At 35.5% G+C, this 13689-nt stretch overlaps 1 protein-coding gene across 8 annotated transcripts in view; it reads right to left on the bottom strand.

The window, feature by feature from the left end:
* The window catches only part of DDHD2 (DDHD domain containing 2), a 73976-nt gene that overhangs the window by 20248 nt on the left and 40039 nt on the right, over nucleotides 1-13689 (bottom strand). For 5 of the 8 annotated variants that reach the window (XR_002783548.1, XM_023538514.1, XM_011372309.2 and 2 more), the window contains 3 exons: nucleotides 2134-2361; nucleotides 1188-1378; nucleotides 321-410 (listed from right to left, as the gene is read on the bottom strand). Coding sequence is in view for 7 of the 8 variants with exons in the window: in XM_023538514.1 (XP_023394282.1) it covers nucleotides 321-410; nucleotides 1188-1378; nucleotides 2134-2361 (509 nt within the window). In the remaining variant the exon portion in view is untranslated. Of the gene's footprint in view, nucleotides 1-320; nucleotides 411-1187; nucleotides 1379-2133; nucleotides 2362-3492; nucleotides 3792-13689 lie in introns of those variants that run through there. The other 3 variants (XM_011372338.2, XM_011372330.2, XM_011372344.2) reach the window with 3 other exon arrangements.

Here is a 13689-nt window from a genome sequence, read left to right as displayed (position 1 = left end):
CCTCAATAAAGCTAAAAAAAAATATATCAGGCTAACAGACTTTCAGCAATACCCTATACATGGAAGACATGCCACATAATGTATCAGTGATATTCTTAATCTACAGTGGCATAATTTTCCCTAAGAAAATTCTTTTGTTTTAACTGAAAATAAAAATAGTGGCTACAAGTTTTAAGTATCATAATTGTGAACATAATATAAAAATTCCCAAAGGTTACCCAAAATAGAATCCCTAGGAAAAAGAAACAAATTAAGTTCTCCTCGGTAATGCAATTAACCTTTAATTCAAACATGAGGGAAAGGCTTTTAATTTGCTTTACCTTTGGATTGTGTAATATAATAATTTCTCTGTTGGGAGACTCCAGTTTCTTTTTCCATTCATCCAGAGTTACAGCAAGCATGTAAGTTTCCTTAAAAGGAAACACATTTCATTATATTTCCCTTATAGCTTTTCTATTAAAACTTTTTCATAAGAATACTACTAGATAAACAATTACAATAAGAATATCCTACTCCAATTTATCAATTTTATTTTAAAATTCTTTTAAATTATGACAGATAATAGTATAGGACAAATTTAAAAAAATCATTCCTACTTCTATCAGCTAGACGGGTGATAAATGTTCACATTATGATATATTGCTTTCAATAATAATTAATGTATATTTTCCATAAAATTAGGAATGTATTACATATATAGCTTTTCATCTTGATTTGTGAAGTTTATTTTAAAATACAATAGATAATAGTTCAAGACTAAGAAAAAAATCATTCCTAATTTCATCATCTAGACTAGAGATAATCATTGTTCACATATTGATATTTCTTTCAATAATATTAACGTCTTACTCCAATTTAAAGAAAGCAAATTTCACATTGTTTTCAGAGCAAGAAAAATAAAAGGCAAAAAATAATCCTGTGGTCATAGTTGAAATATTAACAATGATCACCATTAGAGGAAAACATTTTAAATTTAAAAGCATAACTGTTTCCATAGTATATTTTAAAATCTGAAAACAAAACTACTTTATCCTGAAACTAACCTGCAAAAATAAATGCTATAATCTGTGATGCAGACAGAACCAAACTTTTTCTGGAAAATTCACAAAATAAGTCACAAGAGAAAGAAAAGATTATTAAATAAGAAAAAAATGAAGAAAAAGTATAAAAAACGGTTAAAGGAATACCTCTAATACTTGGCTGAAGCTCTCCGGGTAGGGAACATACTTATTATCTTTGTCTCCCTTGTAAAACCAGGTACATCGTCTTACTTCTGATGCTAGCTCATCCCAGTATACTGCATACCGCATTCTCTCCCCTAAATGAACATCATATCTGCCCCCATCGGTGGGAACAACTCTCCCATTACAATCTTTTCCTATTAAGTATTGAAAAGAGGAAAAGAAGTATACATATCAAAATAAACCTCCTAAAACACAATTTTGAGTTATACTGTAAATAATGTTATGAAACATATGAGTGAATAGTTTCTACTGTGCTAAACAGTAAACAAAATGGAATTTAATTATCTTTTTTTCACTAACTACAAAGTGTCAAAACCATTTCTGGTTTTAATAAAACACTAAAAAAATAATACCGAAACACTATTTTGTTCTTTTTCTGAGGAAAGACAGTAGTGTCCCTTTAAAAAAAAAAGTTTAAAGAAAAGTACATAAGAAGGCTTTTCTGAATTTTTTGCTTGAGGAATCAAAAAGTAAATTAATGACCATGACTGTCATGATGATAAAGTACTAACTACCATCATGTCCCATAAAGAAAAACAAGGGACAAGTTGAAGAGAATTCATTCTTTTGCAATGTGAATGTGACACCGTTTCCCCCACTCTTTATAAACGAAACTGAAACATAAGCTAGAACTTAAGAAATATTATTGGATAACCACGCAGAAATTATATTAGGTACTGTTTTCAAAATACAGACCAAATTCTTAAATGTTATAAATTGGGTGGGTAGTAATAGAGCTTATATATAAAAATGCTAAGAGGGATGACTAGAAAAAATCTAAAATTTATTTTTAATAGCACTCACTATAAAGACAAGGACTAATTGTATTACAGTTTGAGAGAGATGACAGTAAGTCTTTGTCTACCACCACTTATCATTTTCATCTTACCAGAGCCATATGCCTCTTCCAGCAGCTGTGAATCCTCTGAATTGAAAGGAATCCATGTCTCCTTAGAATCTATTATCTTACAATAAAACCAATGAGGAGAAACTGGTTCATACAAACTGCTAGCATCCATGTCTATTAGCTCAAAGGAACTACATGAGTTTGGTGATGGGGTTGGATCTGAGTGAGGCAACTGTTCCTGGTGTGATTCCACTGAGGACATTTCGCTCTCTAAAAGACAAAAGAAAACTATCAGAAAAAAATATTTTCTTTCTATTAACAGTGTAATTGTTGACACACACACAACTGATCATTTTAAGGAGTCATTTCTGCAAAAACAACAACGATCCAAGGGGACTAACAGCTAGATTTTGGTGGAGGAGGAGAGGGCTTTAAACAAAAATGCTTCCTGTAGTCATATGCCCACTTTGTACTGATCTCCCAATTCTCTCAGAAAACCGCATGGTTTTAATTAGACAACAAACAGGTTATAAAACACCAAGAAACACAAAAAGCACACGTTCAAAAACTTGATTGCAACAAAACACTTTAACCCAATTTCCAATCTAAGTCTAGTGCCAAAGACAAAAAATTTACTCCATCTTAATAACACCTAGGTTTTAGGCTCCAGACTCCTATTATTACACATTTACATGATTACTGGAATATTTCTGTTGATTCCTGAAGTGTGCTTAAAATGAGAAATGTGGTAAATTCTGAAAACACGAATCCTTGCTTAGGGGCCACTGTGCGCACTTTCGCAACCACTGGTACCGTCCACGTCTCTGGTAAAAAGTAACAAGTGATCTCAAAAGCCTCCTTCCCTCAAAGACGACTGGAACCTGTGTTTCTCTCCCTTCAGCAGTAAAACCTAACACTGCATATGTCAAAAGTCTACTCAAGCTCCTCCGAGGGAAGTGAGCACGATTACCCGTATCGCAGCAGTGAGCGCAGCGGGATGGCAAACACCTGGTCTTTTTCTGAGCGAATGCTCTCCAGGCTTCCAGCCACTTTATCCTAGCAGAAATTTACCTCAGTCACCGTGGAGTGTCCTTTCTCCCTTACGACCCCCGGCCTCCTGCAGCTCTGATGTGGGACCTCAGAACTCAAGGACTTGTCTCCTCCCGCCTCCAGCCACCAAGGAAACAAGGTAATTTGGGGCGCAGTCGATGCAAAGAGGGGCCCGAGCTGCTTCCATGGAACCGAAGTCACCCCCACCTCACTGGGGCTGGTTCTCCCATCACCCCCATTCACTGTCTCCCGCATCGCGTTCTTCTCCACCCCTGGCATCTCCATCCCGCAGTGCCTCCAACCCGCAGCCCAGTTGGGCCTCACTCGGTCCAGCCGCCCACCCCAACACACCGTCACGGACTCACTTGGCAGCCCTGCTGCCTTTCACGCTCTCCTGCCCTCGCTGAGAGGAGCACGACATGTCCCAGCGGCGGCCTTTACCCCGAGCCCAGGCAGGGCGGAGCAGGGCGGAGCCTGCGGCTCCGCCAGGCTCGCGCCCAACACTGGGCTCCACCGCGCTCCCAGCGGGTGAGCAGCAGGCCAGGCTGCCAAGAGCAGAGGCGAGGTGTTTTGGACCGCGGCGCGAAAGCGACGGGTGAGGAGAGAAGGGCCGCAGGGAGACTACCAGGAAGTGTCGCGAGAGACTGAGGGAATCGCGCGAGATGTGGCTCTTCCCTGCGGGCAGGGAGCGGGAGTGCTGGACTTGTGGGTGGTACGTGCGGCGTGTCCTCCACTCCGAGCCAGCGCACGGTATGAGGCTGGAGGTCTTTAAAAGGCAAGAATGAGGAAGAAGAGATCACAGCCGTAAGAGCATGGAGAATGTCAGTCAGAAAGGAGGAAAGCCCAGCCTCACTTAAAAGATGAAAAAACGGGCCTCCTGACCCGCTGGTACTCTGGCTAACCCTAACCCTACCAAAATGCCAGGGAAGGTGTGGGAACCCATGGGAGATGCTGGGATGCCACGCCCCTGGTGAAAAATAGGGTGATAGGATGCTATCAGCAGCTGTGTCTCTCCAGACCTCCACTTCTGGGTGCTTAGGAGAATGGATACAACTGTCATTGGCAAGGGGAAAAAAAGTGGGCTTTGCCCACTCATCCTTTCGTTTATTATAGGATTTAGAGCCTGACAAAAAGATATCTCTAAAAAATGTAGAGGTGAGCTTGACAGGATTTAAAAGCTGCGAGGGAGGCTGGCGATGAGATATTTTCGTCCCAACAAGATGACATAATTGAGGTGAAAAGTTTAAACGAATTTCCCACAGTCATGAAGCTGAATAGCAGCCTTGCCCAGCTCTCCTGAGTATTGTTTTCTGGAAGACCTCAATTCTTTTGGGGGAAATAACTGAATAATAAGATACTTTCCTATTTTCTAACTAGATTACAAGGCAAGGGTTTAGGGAATGTTTTTCAGTTTTATTTCTTCAGAAACCGAGAAAAAGGAAGCCGAAAGGGAATTTTTATAAAATTAATTTTCCCATAGGTTAACCACCATACACAAATATTCACAAGTTTATACCTTCTCCTCAAATTTATAACACCTAAATAAATTTTATTCTCTTCAGAGGATGAAGAAAGCCAGGACTGTGTCCCCTTCTCTAGGATCTTGTCAGATGATTAGTTAATATCATAGACTATAATAGTAACTAGTCATTTCTGAGTCTGCGTTCTAGGTACAGGTGTAAGCATTTTACAAGTATAATCCTATTTAGTCCTCACAGCAACCTGATGAAGTAGGTACTATAGTTAATCCTATTTGCAGAGGTAAAATGACTCACTCAAAGCCATACTACCAGCAAACAGAACCGAAATTATAAAAGTCTGTCTTCAGAGCCTGCAGCTAAGTAACTCACCTGAAATCTGAGTCAGTTAAGTGACAAAACTGGAGCTTCAATTTTAGTTTTCTATCTCCAAGTGACAGAACTGGAACTTCAATTTAGGTCTTCTATCCCCAAGTCCCACTGAAGCCTCTATACCAGCTGTTCTGTTATTTGTTTCAGAATCCACTTATAATCTATTGAGGACCCTAAAGAGTATTGTTTATGTAGGTCGTATCTATCACTATTTACTAGAAATTAAAACAATTTTAAATGTTTAATAAGTCATTTAAGAATACAGTAAACAATTTCATGTAAATATTTTTATAGAAAAATAACTTTTCCAAAATAATTTTAAAATCAGAGAAAATAACATTGCTTCACATTTTTGTAAATTTTAATGTCTTGCTTATCAAAAATAGTTAGATTCTCATATTTCTCTTCTGCATTTAATGCTACAATTTTAGTTTTCATTGAAGTACATAAAGACAATCTAGCCTCAACTATGTAGTTGGAGAAAGAAAATGTTTAATAGCCTTTTCAGACAAATGTGAATATTTTTAATACTACACTAAAATTTAACAAATAGTAGCTTTTTAAAAGTTATTTGCAATGTGGAATCTGAAAATATATCAATGAACTTTTGTACTCTGATACATTAAAATCCACTGGTCTGTCTTGCACTTTGATGGACCTTTTGCCCATAAATGATTTATGACATCAGGCATTGGTCATTTGGAAAATATCAGTTCACTTAAGATATGCAGTCTTCCAAATGTTAACACATTTCATAACACTATATATATTTTTTAATTACATATTTTAAATATAAATATATATATATTTATATATATTTTAAATACCACTGCTCTCAGAAAAATCTTTTAAGTATTGGGAAGGTGTCAAAGTTTTCCAAAACTACTTTTTTCTTGACAGTCAGATTTCATCATTGGCAACAAATAGTTGTTTTCCTTGAAGTGACAAGCTCACTTTGTTTTCATGGGGATTCAGAAGAGCCACCCCAAGGTGTGCTTCAGTGATATGTAGATTATTTTGAGCTAAAGGTAGCTGACCCTGTGGGCTCAAGAGAAGCATCTTGCCCCACCCCACCCCCCTTTAACTATCTAGAGGAATTTGAATGAGGAGGCTTGCCCATAGTAAGAGATAACCTTTTTGGACCTATCTATATGGAAGGGCAAACTACTAATCATGACATGTGTTCTCCCTATAATAACCTGAAGGCACAATGTACCCTACCTCCCCTCTAGCTCAGAATGTTTTATATACCCATTTTTCCTGTCTTTGAACCTCTCACATATGTGGAGGGTCTGTGACTCTCATGTATGTAGAGTTCCTGTGCACACAAAATTAAATTTGATTTTCTCTTGTCATCTGTTGATTTGATTCAGCCAGCCAAAAGAACCAGAGGAAGAAAAGGGGAATTTTCCCCCTTCCCCACATTTTCAAGAAAAGTTCTACCAAATACTTAAATCTGAATAACCTTATAACCAGTTTGTCAGTTGTACTTTCAAATAAAAATAATGTTCCATTAAAAAAGAGTAGCTAATTCAATTGCCAATTCAAATAATCAGTGCTTTTTCCTCAAGAGACCAGTGTACTATCTCAATCATTGTATTGTCCACTGCCATGCATTCAGAATAAAAATAGTACAGTTTCACTTAAGGATACCCCTTTTTCCTTTCTGTCTTTGAACCTCAGGTTCCCAAGAAGGCCCAGTAGGTAAGTAGTTTAAAAGGGAAAGAAGGTCTTATGGTATTTCTCAAAAAACACCAATTAATTTCACTGGCTATTGTTTGCAGTTGCATATCAAATTTACCAGAAAAGACTTAAAAGGTAAAATCTGAAATAAACTCTACTTTTTCCCTTTCAATTCTCTAGTGCAGGAGGCAGGAAACTTTTTTCTATAAAGGACCAAATAAATATTTTAGGCTCTGTGGGACATAAGGTTTCTGTCATAACTAATCAGTTCCCCGGTAGTAGCCCAAAGCAGCCAGAGACAATACGTAAACCAATGAGTATGGCTGTGTCCCATTAAAACTTTATTTACAAAAAGAGGCTATGAGTTAAATTTGGTCTCTTAAAAAAAAATTTTGGTCTTTAGTGGTAGTTGGCTGACTCCATGCTCTAATGCAAAAGTTAATGCTAATGCTAATGGCCAATAAGTTGCCTAAAGAGCAAAAGCAAGAGTCTGAGGGTCATGACACAACTGGATTTCATATCCAAAGTCGGAATAATTTTAGGCATCAATTTTGAATTCCCATTTCTTTCTAGAATAAACCATAATTCAATATTCAAAAAGTATGTGCTGAGTGCCAATCAAGGCATTAGGTGGTACAAGGATAGTTTTTAGAGGCAGAAGTCCTCAATCTCTGGTGGACACCTAGGCTTCCAGAGTTGAGAAAACTCCACAGTTGTCTCTGATGCTCTCTAAGTATAAAACAAGACCAGGGCTTAGGGCTGTGACAAGGATTCTCAAACTCTAATGAATGGGAGGGTATGCTAATATATTCTTTAAGATGTAGATTTCCAAATCCAACACCTAGAGATTCTGTATCAGAGAGGTCACAAATCTACATATTGATCAATATACAGACTACTACTGTGAGGCAAAGTACTTAAATCAGGAAACTATAATTTCAGCTGTACCACTTTGTACATAAAATATTAGAACTAGAAGGAAACTTAGAGACATCCAATGTGATGTTCTCTTCCAGTCCAAAGATGGTGATGTTTCTAAGTCCATAAACCATTCATGAAAATGCACTTCCTTACTCTATAGCCACAACTGAATAGTTCTTGCCCTTAACTTGAATAATCTTAGTTGCTTTTTTACTTTGAGGAAAGTGATTTATACTTTCCTTATGATTTCCGTCTTAATTCATTGAGGGCTGTTTGTTTTGAGAGCTGATAACGTGGTAACTTCAGTTTAAGCTGTGCAGCAAGGTGGCTCTCCTCTAGCCAGAAGAGGTTTCCATCAAGCCATGGTTTCCTCTTAGCTAGGGTTGTCAGATTGAGCAAATGTAAACGGAGCAAATACAAATGTAAAATATAACACTTTTAGAAAGAAAAAAGAAAAAAAGAAAATCTTCAAGAATTGGGGCAAGGAGTGTTTAGAGACCTGACACCAAAAGTCCGAACTTAAAAGTAAAAACTAATAGGATTTCATCAAAATTTAAAACTTTTGCTCTGTGACTCTTAAAAAGGCAAGCTACAAACTGGGATAAAATATGTACAAACCACAAATCCAAAAGAGGACTAATATCTAAAAAACATAAAGAATCCTTAAAATTCAGTAGTGAAAATACAAAGATTGGAGTCCAAATTTGATTTCGATACCATTCTTCAATAAGAGGAACTGGGGCTTCTTGGAGAAATAACTGATTCTAGAACTAGAACAGGAAAGTACTCTAAGCAGGGTCAGGCCTGGTTAGTACTTGGATGGGAGACCACCTAGGAAGACCAGGTGCTGTAGGCGTAAAAAATTAAAAAATAAGGTATTGTAAACTGACAAGGTCCTTGCAATCTGTGAGGTCAACCAAGGGTTGCCTCGCCTAAAAAAAAAAAAAGAAAAAGGAGAAACTTGACAAACACTACCTCAGCCAGGTGATTAAGTTTAACGTCATAGTATAAGGTATGCTGATAGTATAGATACACTTGATAAAAGATGAGAAGGGCACTTACCTCAGTGATCCTCCTCCCAAAAACCTGTAGCCCCAGTGTAATTATGAGAAAAAATCAGACAAATCCCAGTTGAAGGTCATTCTACAAAATATCTGATCAGAACTCCTCAAGACTGTCAAAGTCATCAAAAATGAGAAAATTCTGAAAAACTGTCACAGCCAAGAGGCTCCTAAGGAGATAAGACTAAATGTAATGTGGTATACTTCATGAGGTCCTGGAAAAGGATGTTAGGTAAAAACTAAGAAAATGTTTAGTTTTTAATTAATAAGACTATCAATATTGGTCCATTAATGGTCACAAATGTACAAAACTAATTTAAAGTGTTAATAATAGGATGTGGGATATATGGAAAGTCTGTAGTATATCACAATTTTTCTGTAAATCTAAACTATTCTAAAATAAGAAATTTATTAAAATAAGTCTGTTAGAAAATAGGCAAAGACATGCACATACTTTCATGGAAGAGTATATACAGAAGGTAAATAAGTACATAAAAGGATGTTCAACATCATTAACCATTAAGGAAATGCAAATAAAACCACAATGAGATATTACTATTCACCTATCAGAATGGCTGAAATAAAAAAAGTAGTGACACCAAATACTGGCAAGGATGCACAGAAATTCATAATACATTACTGGTGGAAATGTAAAATGGTATAGCCACTCTAGAAAAGTTTGGTAGTTTCTTAAAAAATTAAACGTGCAAACTACCATACTGTACTCCTAGGCATTTATCCCAAAGAAATGAAAACTATGTCCACACCAAAACCTGTACATGAACATAGCAGCTTTATTTATAATAGCTCCCAAATGGAAACAACCCAGATGTCCTTCAACAGGTGAACAGTTAAACTGTGGTACATCCATATCATAGACTACTCCTTGGTAATAAAAAAAAAAAGGACTATTGATACAGAAAACAACTTGGCTGAATCACAAGAAAATTATGCTGAGCGAAAAAAAAGCAATCTGTAATGGTTACATACTGTACAATTCTTATATAACATTCTTGAAATGACACAATTTAGAAATGGAGAATAGATTAGTGGTTACCAGGGGTTTAGTATGGAGAAGCAGGTAAGGCTATAAAAGGTCAGCAAGAGGAATAACTGTGGCGATATGATGTAATTGTTCTGTATCTTGACAGTATAAAGGTCAATATCCTAGTTGTGACATTGCAGTAAAATTTTGCAAGATGCCATCACTGAGAAAAACCGGGTAAAGGGTACAAGAAAGCCCTGCACTATTTCTTAAAATGGCATGTGAATTTACAATGATCTCAAAATAAAACCATTAATTTAAAAAATACACTACAGTAGTCCCCCTTTATCTGTGGTTTCACTTTCTGTGGTTTCAGTTACCTGCGGTCAACCATAGTCCTAAAATATTAAATGGAAAATTTCAGGAATAAACAATTCATAAGTTTTCAACTGTGCACCATTCTATGTAGCATGATGAAATCTTGCACCATCCCACTCCATCCGCCCAGCATGTGACTCATCCCTTGTCCAGTGCATCCACACTGTAAGTACACTACAGTAAAATATTTTGAGACATCACATTCACATAACATTTATTACAATGCATTGTTATAACTGTTCTATTTTATTATTAGTTGTTAATCTCTTATTGTGCCTAATTTATAAATTAAACTTTACATAGGTATGTATACATAGGAAAAACATAGTATATATAGGGTTCAGTACGATCTGCAGTTTCAGGTATCCCACTGGGAGTCTTGAAACATATCTCCCTCTGATAAAGGAGGACTTCTGTACTCCCAGTTAAATCTGAATTTCAGAAAAACAATCATTTTTAGTATCAGTATGTCCCATGCAATATTTAGAGCATTCTTATAATAAAGATTATTTGTTTATCTGAAATTCAAATATGTGAGTCCTATGTTTTACATGGCACTACTACTCTTGGCATTAGCTTACCAAAACAGTATATTATTGCAAAATAAAAGAACATTTAAAGATTGATGGAGAAAAAATATGCCCTAAACCAGAAACCCCTAAATCCTCACTCTCAGCAACTGGGACCTCCTCTGACACATTTCATTACAACAAATGTACTACTGCCCAGTACTCCTGGTGAGAAAAGCCACATAGAACATATAGTTCTCACACTATATGTGTGAAAATTATCCAGATAATATTCTCTTTCAGATTTCAGATTTAAAATAGTGATCCCTTTCTAAGAAAAATTATGAAAAAATAATTAAACAGAATTTTCTAGAAACAATTTTGGGTCTCCAGAATACTATAAAAAACCCAAGCAAGAACTAATAGACATCTGAGAAATCTAACATGATCAAAATGGAGATCAAAAGAGAAAGGAAAAAGCAACTTTGGAGGAAATCCATTATTCAAAAAGAAGAAAACATCAAGAAATTTTCATTAATATTCTCAGAGGTATAAGATGCTATGACTACAAACAAAAGCAGAATGCCATAAAGAAACATAGAAAAAAAATTCTTAGAAATTAAAAATATGAAAGAAGAAATGTAAAACTCAAGAGTTGGAAGATGAAGGTGGGTAAATCTACAACAAGTACAGCAAAAAGGCTAAAATTGAAGAACAGATAAAACATAAGTAAATCAAAAACCAGAGATTTATAACACAAACAGCAGGAATTCTAGAAAGAGTTAGGGTGGTGGAGGGAGAAAATTAACAGGCAAAAAAATCAAGAGAATTTCATGGGACTTAATGGGCATGAGTTTCCAGAACAAAATGTGCCCAGCAAATAGATAAAACAGACCCACAGCAAAGCTATGCTGTTAGAAAATTTCAGAACAGAGGAGACAAAAATATCCTACAAGCTTTCAGAGAGAAAAATAGGGTTTTATACAAAATATCACGAAAACACATTTTCAAATATGCAAGATGTAAAAGAATTATGTCCCAGGCACCCTTTCACGGGAAACTACTGGAAGAACATGCACTGCACCAAAATGAAAAACTAAACTAAGAAAGGCTACAGAAAACAGGAAACCAAGAGGATAAGTAGAAGATTCCAGAATGAAAGCATACACAGGAACATACCAGTTCTCCAGTCTCTAGGATAGAATGCTTCAGTTTGAAATTGATAAAGTACGCTGAGCATCTTAAGAGAAGATTTAAAAATGATAAACAGTTTGAGGTCGAATTAGTCATAAGTACATAAGCAAACAAAATAAGTAAGACAAGTGATTAATTCCAGGGAAAATAAGTTGTTCAGGAAAGTTAATCATACAGTTTACTCATACATGAATGACTGCATTCTGGTTAGTACTTACATAGTTAACAAAATTACCACACAAGTAGATTGAGAAGTTGGGGGGGATAAAGACTGAGATGTGTAGGGGCAGAGAAATAAACCTAAACCTTCATCTTCTAAATAGAAAATCAGTAGAAATGACCTAAAATTGATAAATCAAGAAGAAGCAATATAACTGTGCTATTGAAAAATATGGGGACAATTTTTTTAAAAACTCAAATGAAAGTGTTTGCTTTTGCAGATTTAAAAATAGGAGTGGGAGCAGGAGAATGATCCTTTAAACTCATAACTTTTTTAAAAAAGAAAGATGCAAAAAGAAAAATTCCAGTCATCAACTATCTATGCCCCCAAAATATTTTTTAAATGCCAATGCAATCCATATTCTTACACTTTTTAAAAAATCTGCATAACTTTAATGTATTATATTAACCAACTAAAGAATTGTTTTTGAAACTCTATTTAAAAGCATTTCAAAGAATTCCAAAACATACCAACAATGTAAAGACAAGCATAACCCCATCCCCCAGATAGTTCATTATTTGTCTAAGTATTCATATTGCATTTATATTTGGAACAATAGTGGCTTATTATAAAAAAGACATAGTTGTGTTTAACATGCCAGGTCTGGGTAACCATTCAAGATTTTGACAAAAATTACCCCAAAGTAATATAAATTTAGGCACTTAAAAAGGCCAGATGTGAAGTTTTAAGAAAATTTTGAATTCAGTCTGGAGTCAATATTTATTAAAAAACTGAACCAAATCCATAAATCATAAATACTACTTTCCTTCATAAATTCATTATATTTTCTGAAACACATTACCGATTTAGTTTTCCTTTCTTTGATATTGGTATTTGGAATCATTTTAATATAGTTTACAGCTTTAAGTTCTACTTAACCTGAATATCTTATTACAATTAAAAATATAAATCCAGAAGCGATAACCTTTCCTTACAGAAGAACCCAATTAATAAATGTAGAAAGAATGAGAGAAATAGAAAATCATCATTAGAACACCAAGTAGTAACTGACACAGCAAGAACTGCCAATGAATACGAAATGAGTTTAAGCAGAAACGGGACATTTGCATAGTCTCAAAGTATCTCTAGCAAATATTCAGTCATCACAAAGGAAACAGAGTAATTTTCAGTAGAGGATCCTAGCAGACACCACTGTAGATAGTGATTAAGATTAACAACACCAGAAATACATTACAACATCAGGTGTTATAATATATTATCACAGATTGGAGGACACTAGAGAGACATGACTAGATGCAAGGTGGGATCCTGCACTGGAACCTGGAACAGTAAGTAAAAGGACATTAGTGAAAAGACTAAGAAAATTTCTACTTTTTAAATTCTCTACTTTAGTTAATAGTATTGTACATCAAGGCTAATTTCTTAATTTGACAAATGTTCTATGGTTATGTAAGATGTTAAGAGAAGGGGAATTTGAAAGAAAAGTATACAGAAACTATTTTTACAGCTCTTCAGGTGGTCTAAAATTATCTCAAATTTTTTAAAAAACTTAAGAAAACACACATATATGTATATAGGTTCATAATCTCCTGTGTATATATATATAAATCAAGACAATGGAAACTGGTATCTTGGGCACTCAGTTAAATAGCAGTGTTCTCTCCTGACAATTAGTAATTGTCTCACTGGTTTATGTTAACTTAACTTTAAGGGTATCCCCCTTCTAAATTTTTAGTATCAAGTACTATTTTCTAATATTCATAGAAAAGCCTTCTTTTTTTTTTTT

Source organism: Pteropus vampyrus, unplaced genomic scaffold, assembly GCF_000151845.1.
Source record: "Pteropus vampyrus isolate Shadow unplaced genomic scaffold, Pvam_2.0 Scaffold8, whole genome shotgun sequence".
Lineage (NCBI taxonomy): Eukaryota > Metazoa > Chordata > Mammalia > Chiroptera > Pteropodidae > Pteropus > Pteropus vampyrus.
Note: the sequence above shows the minus strand (reverse complement) of the source record. Positions and strands in the feature narration are given on the sequence as shown.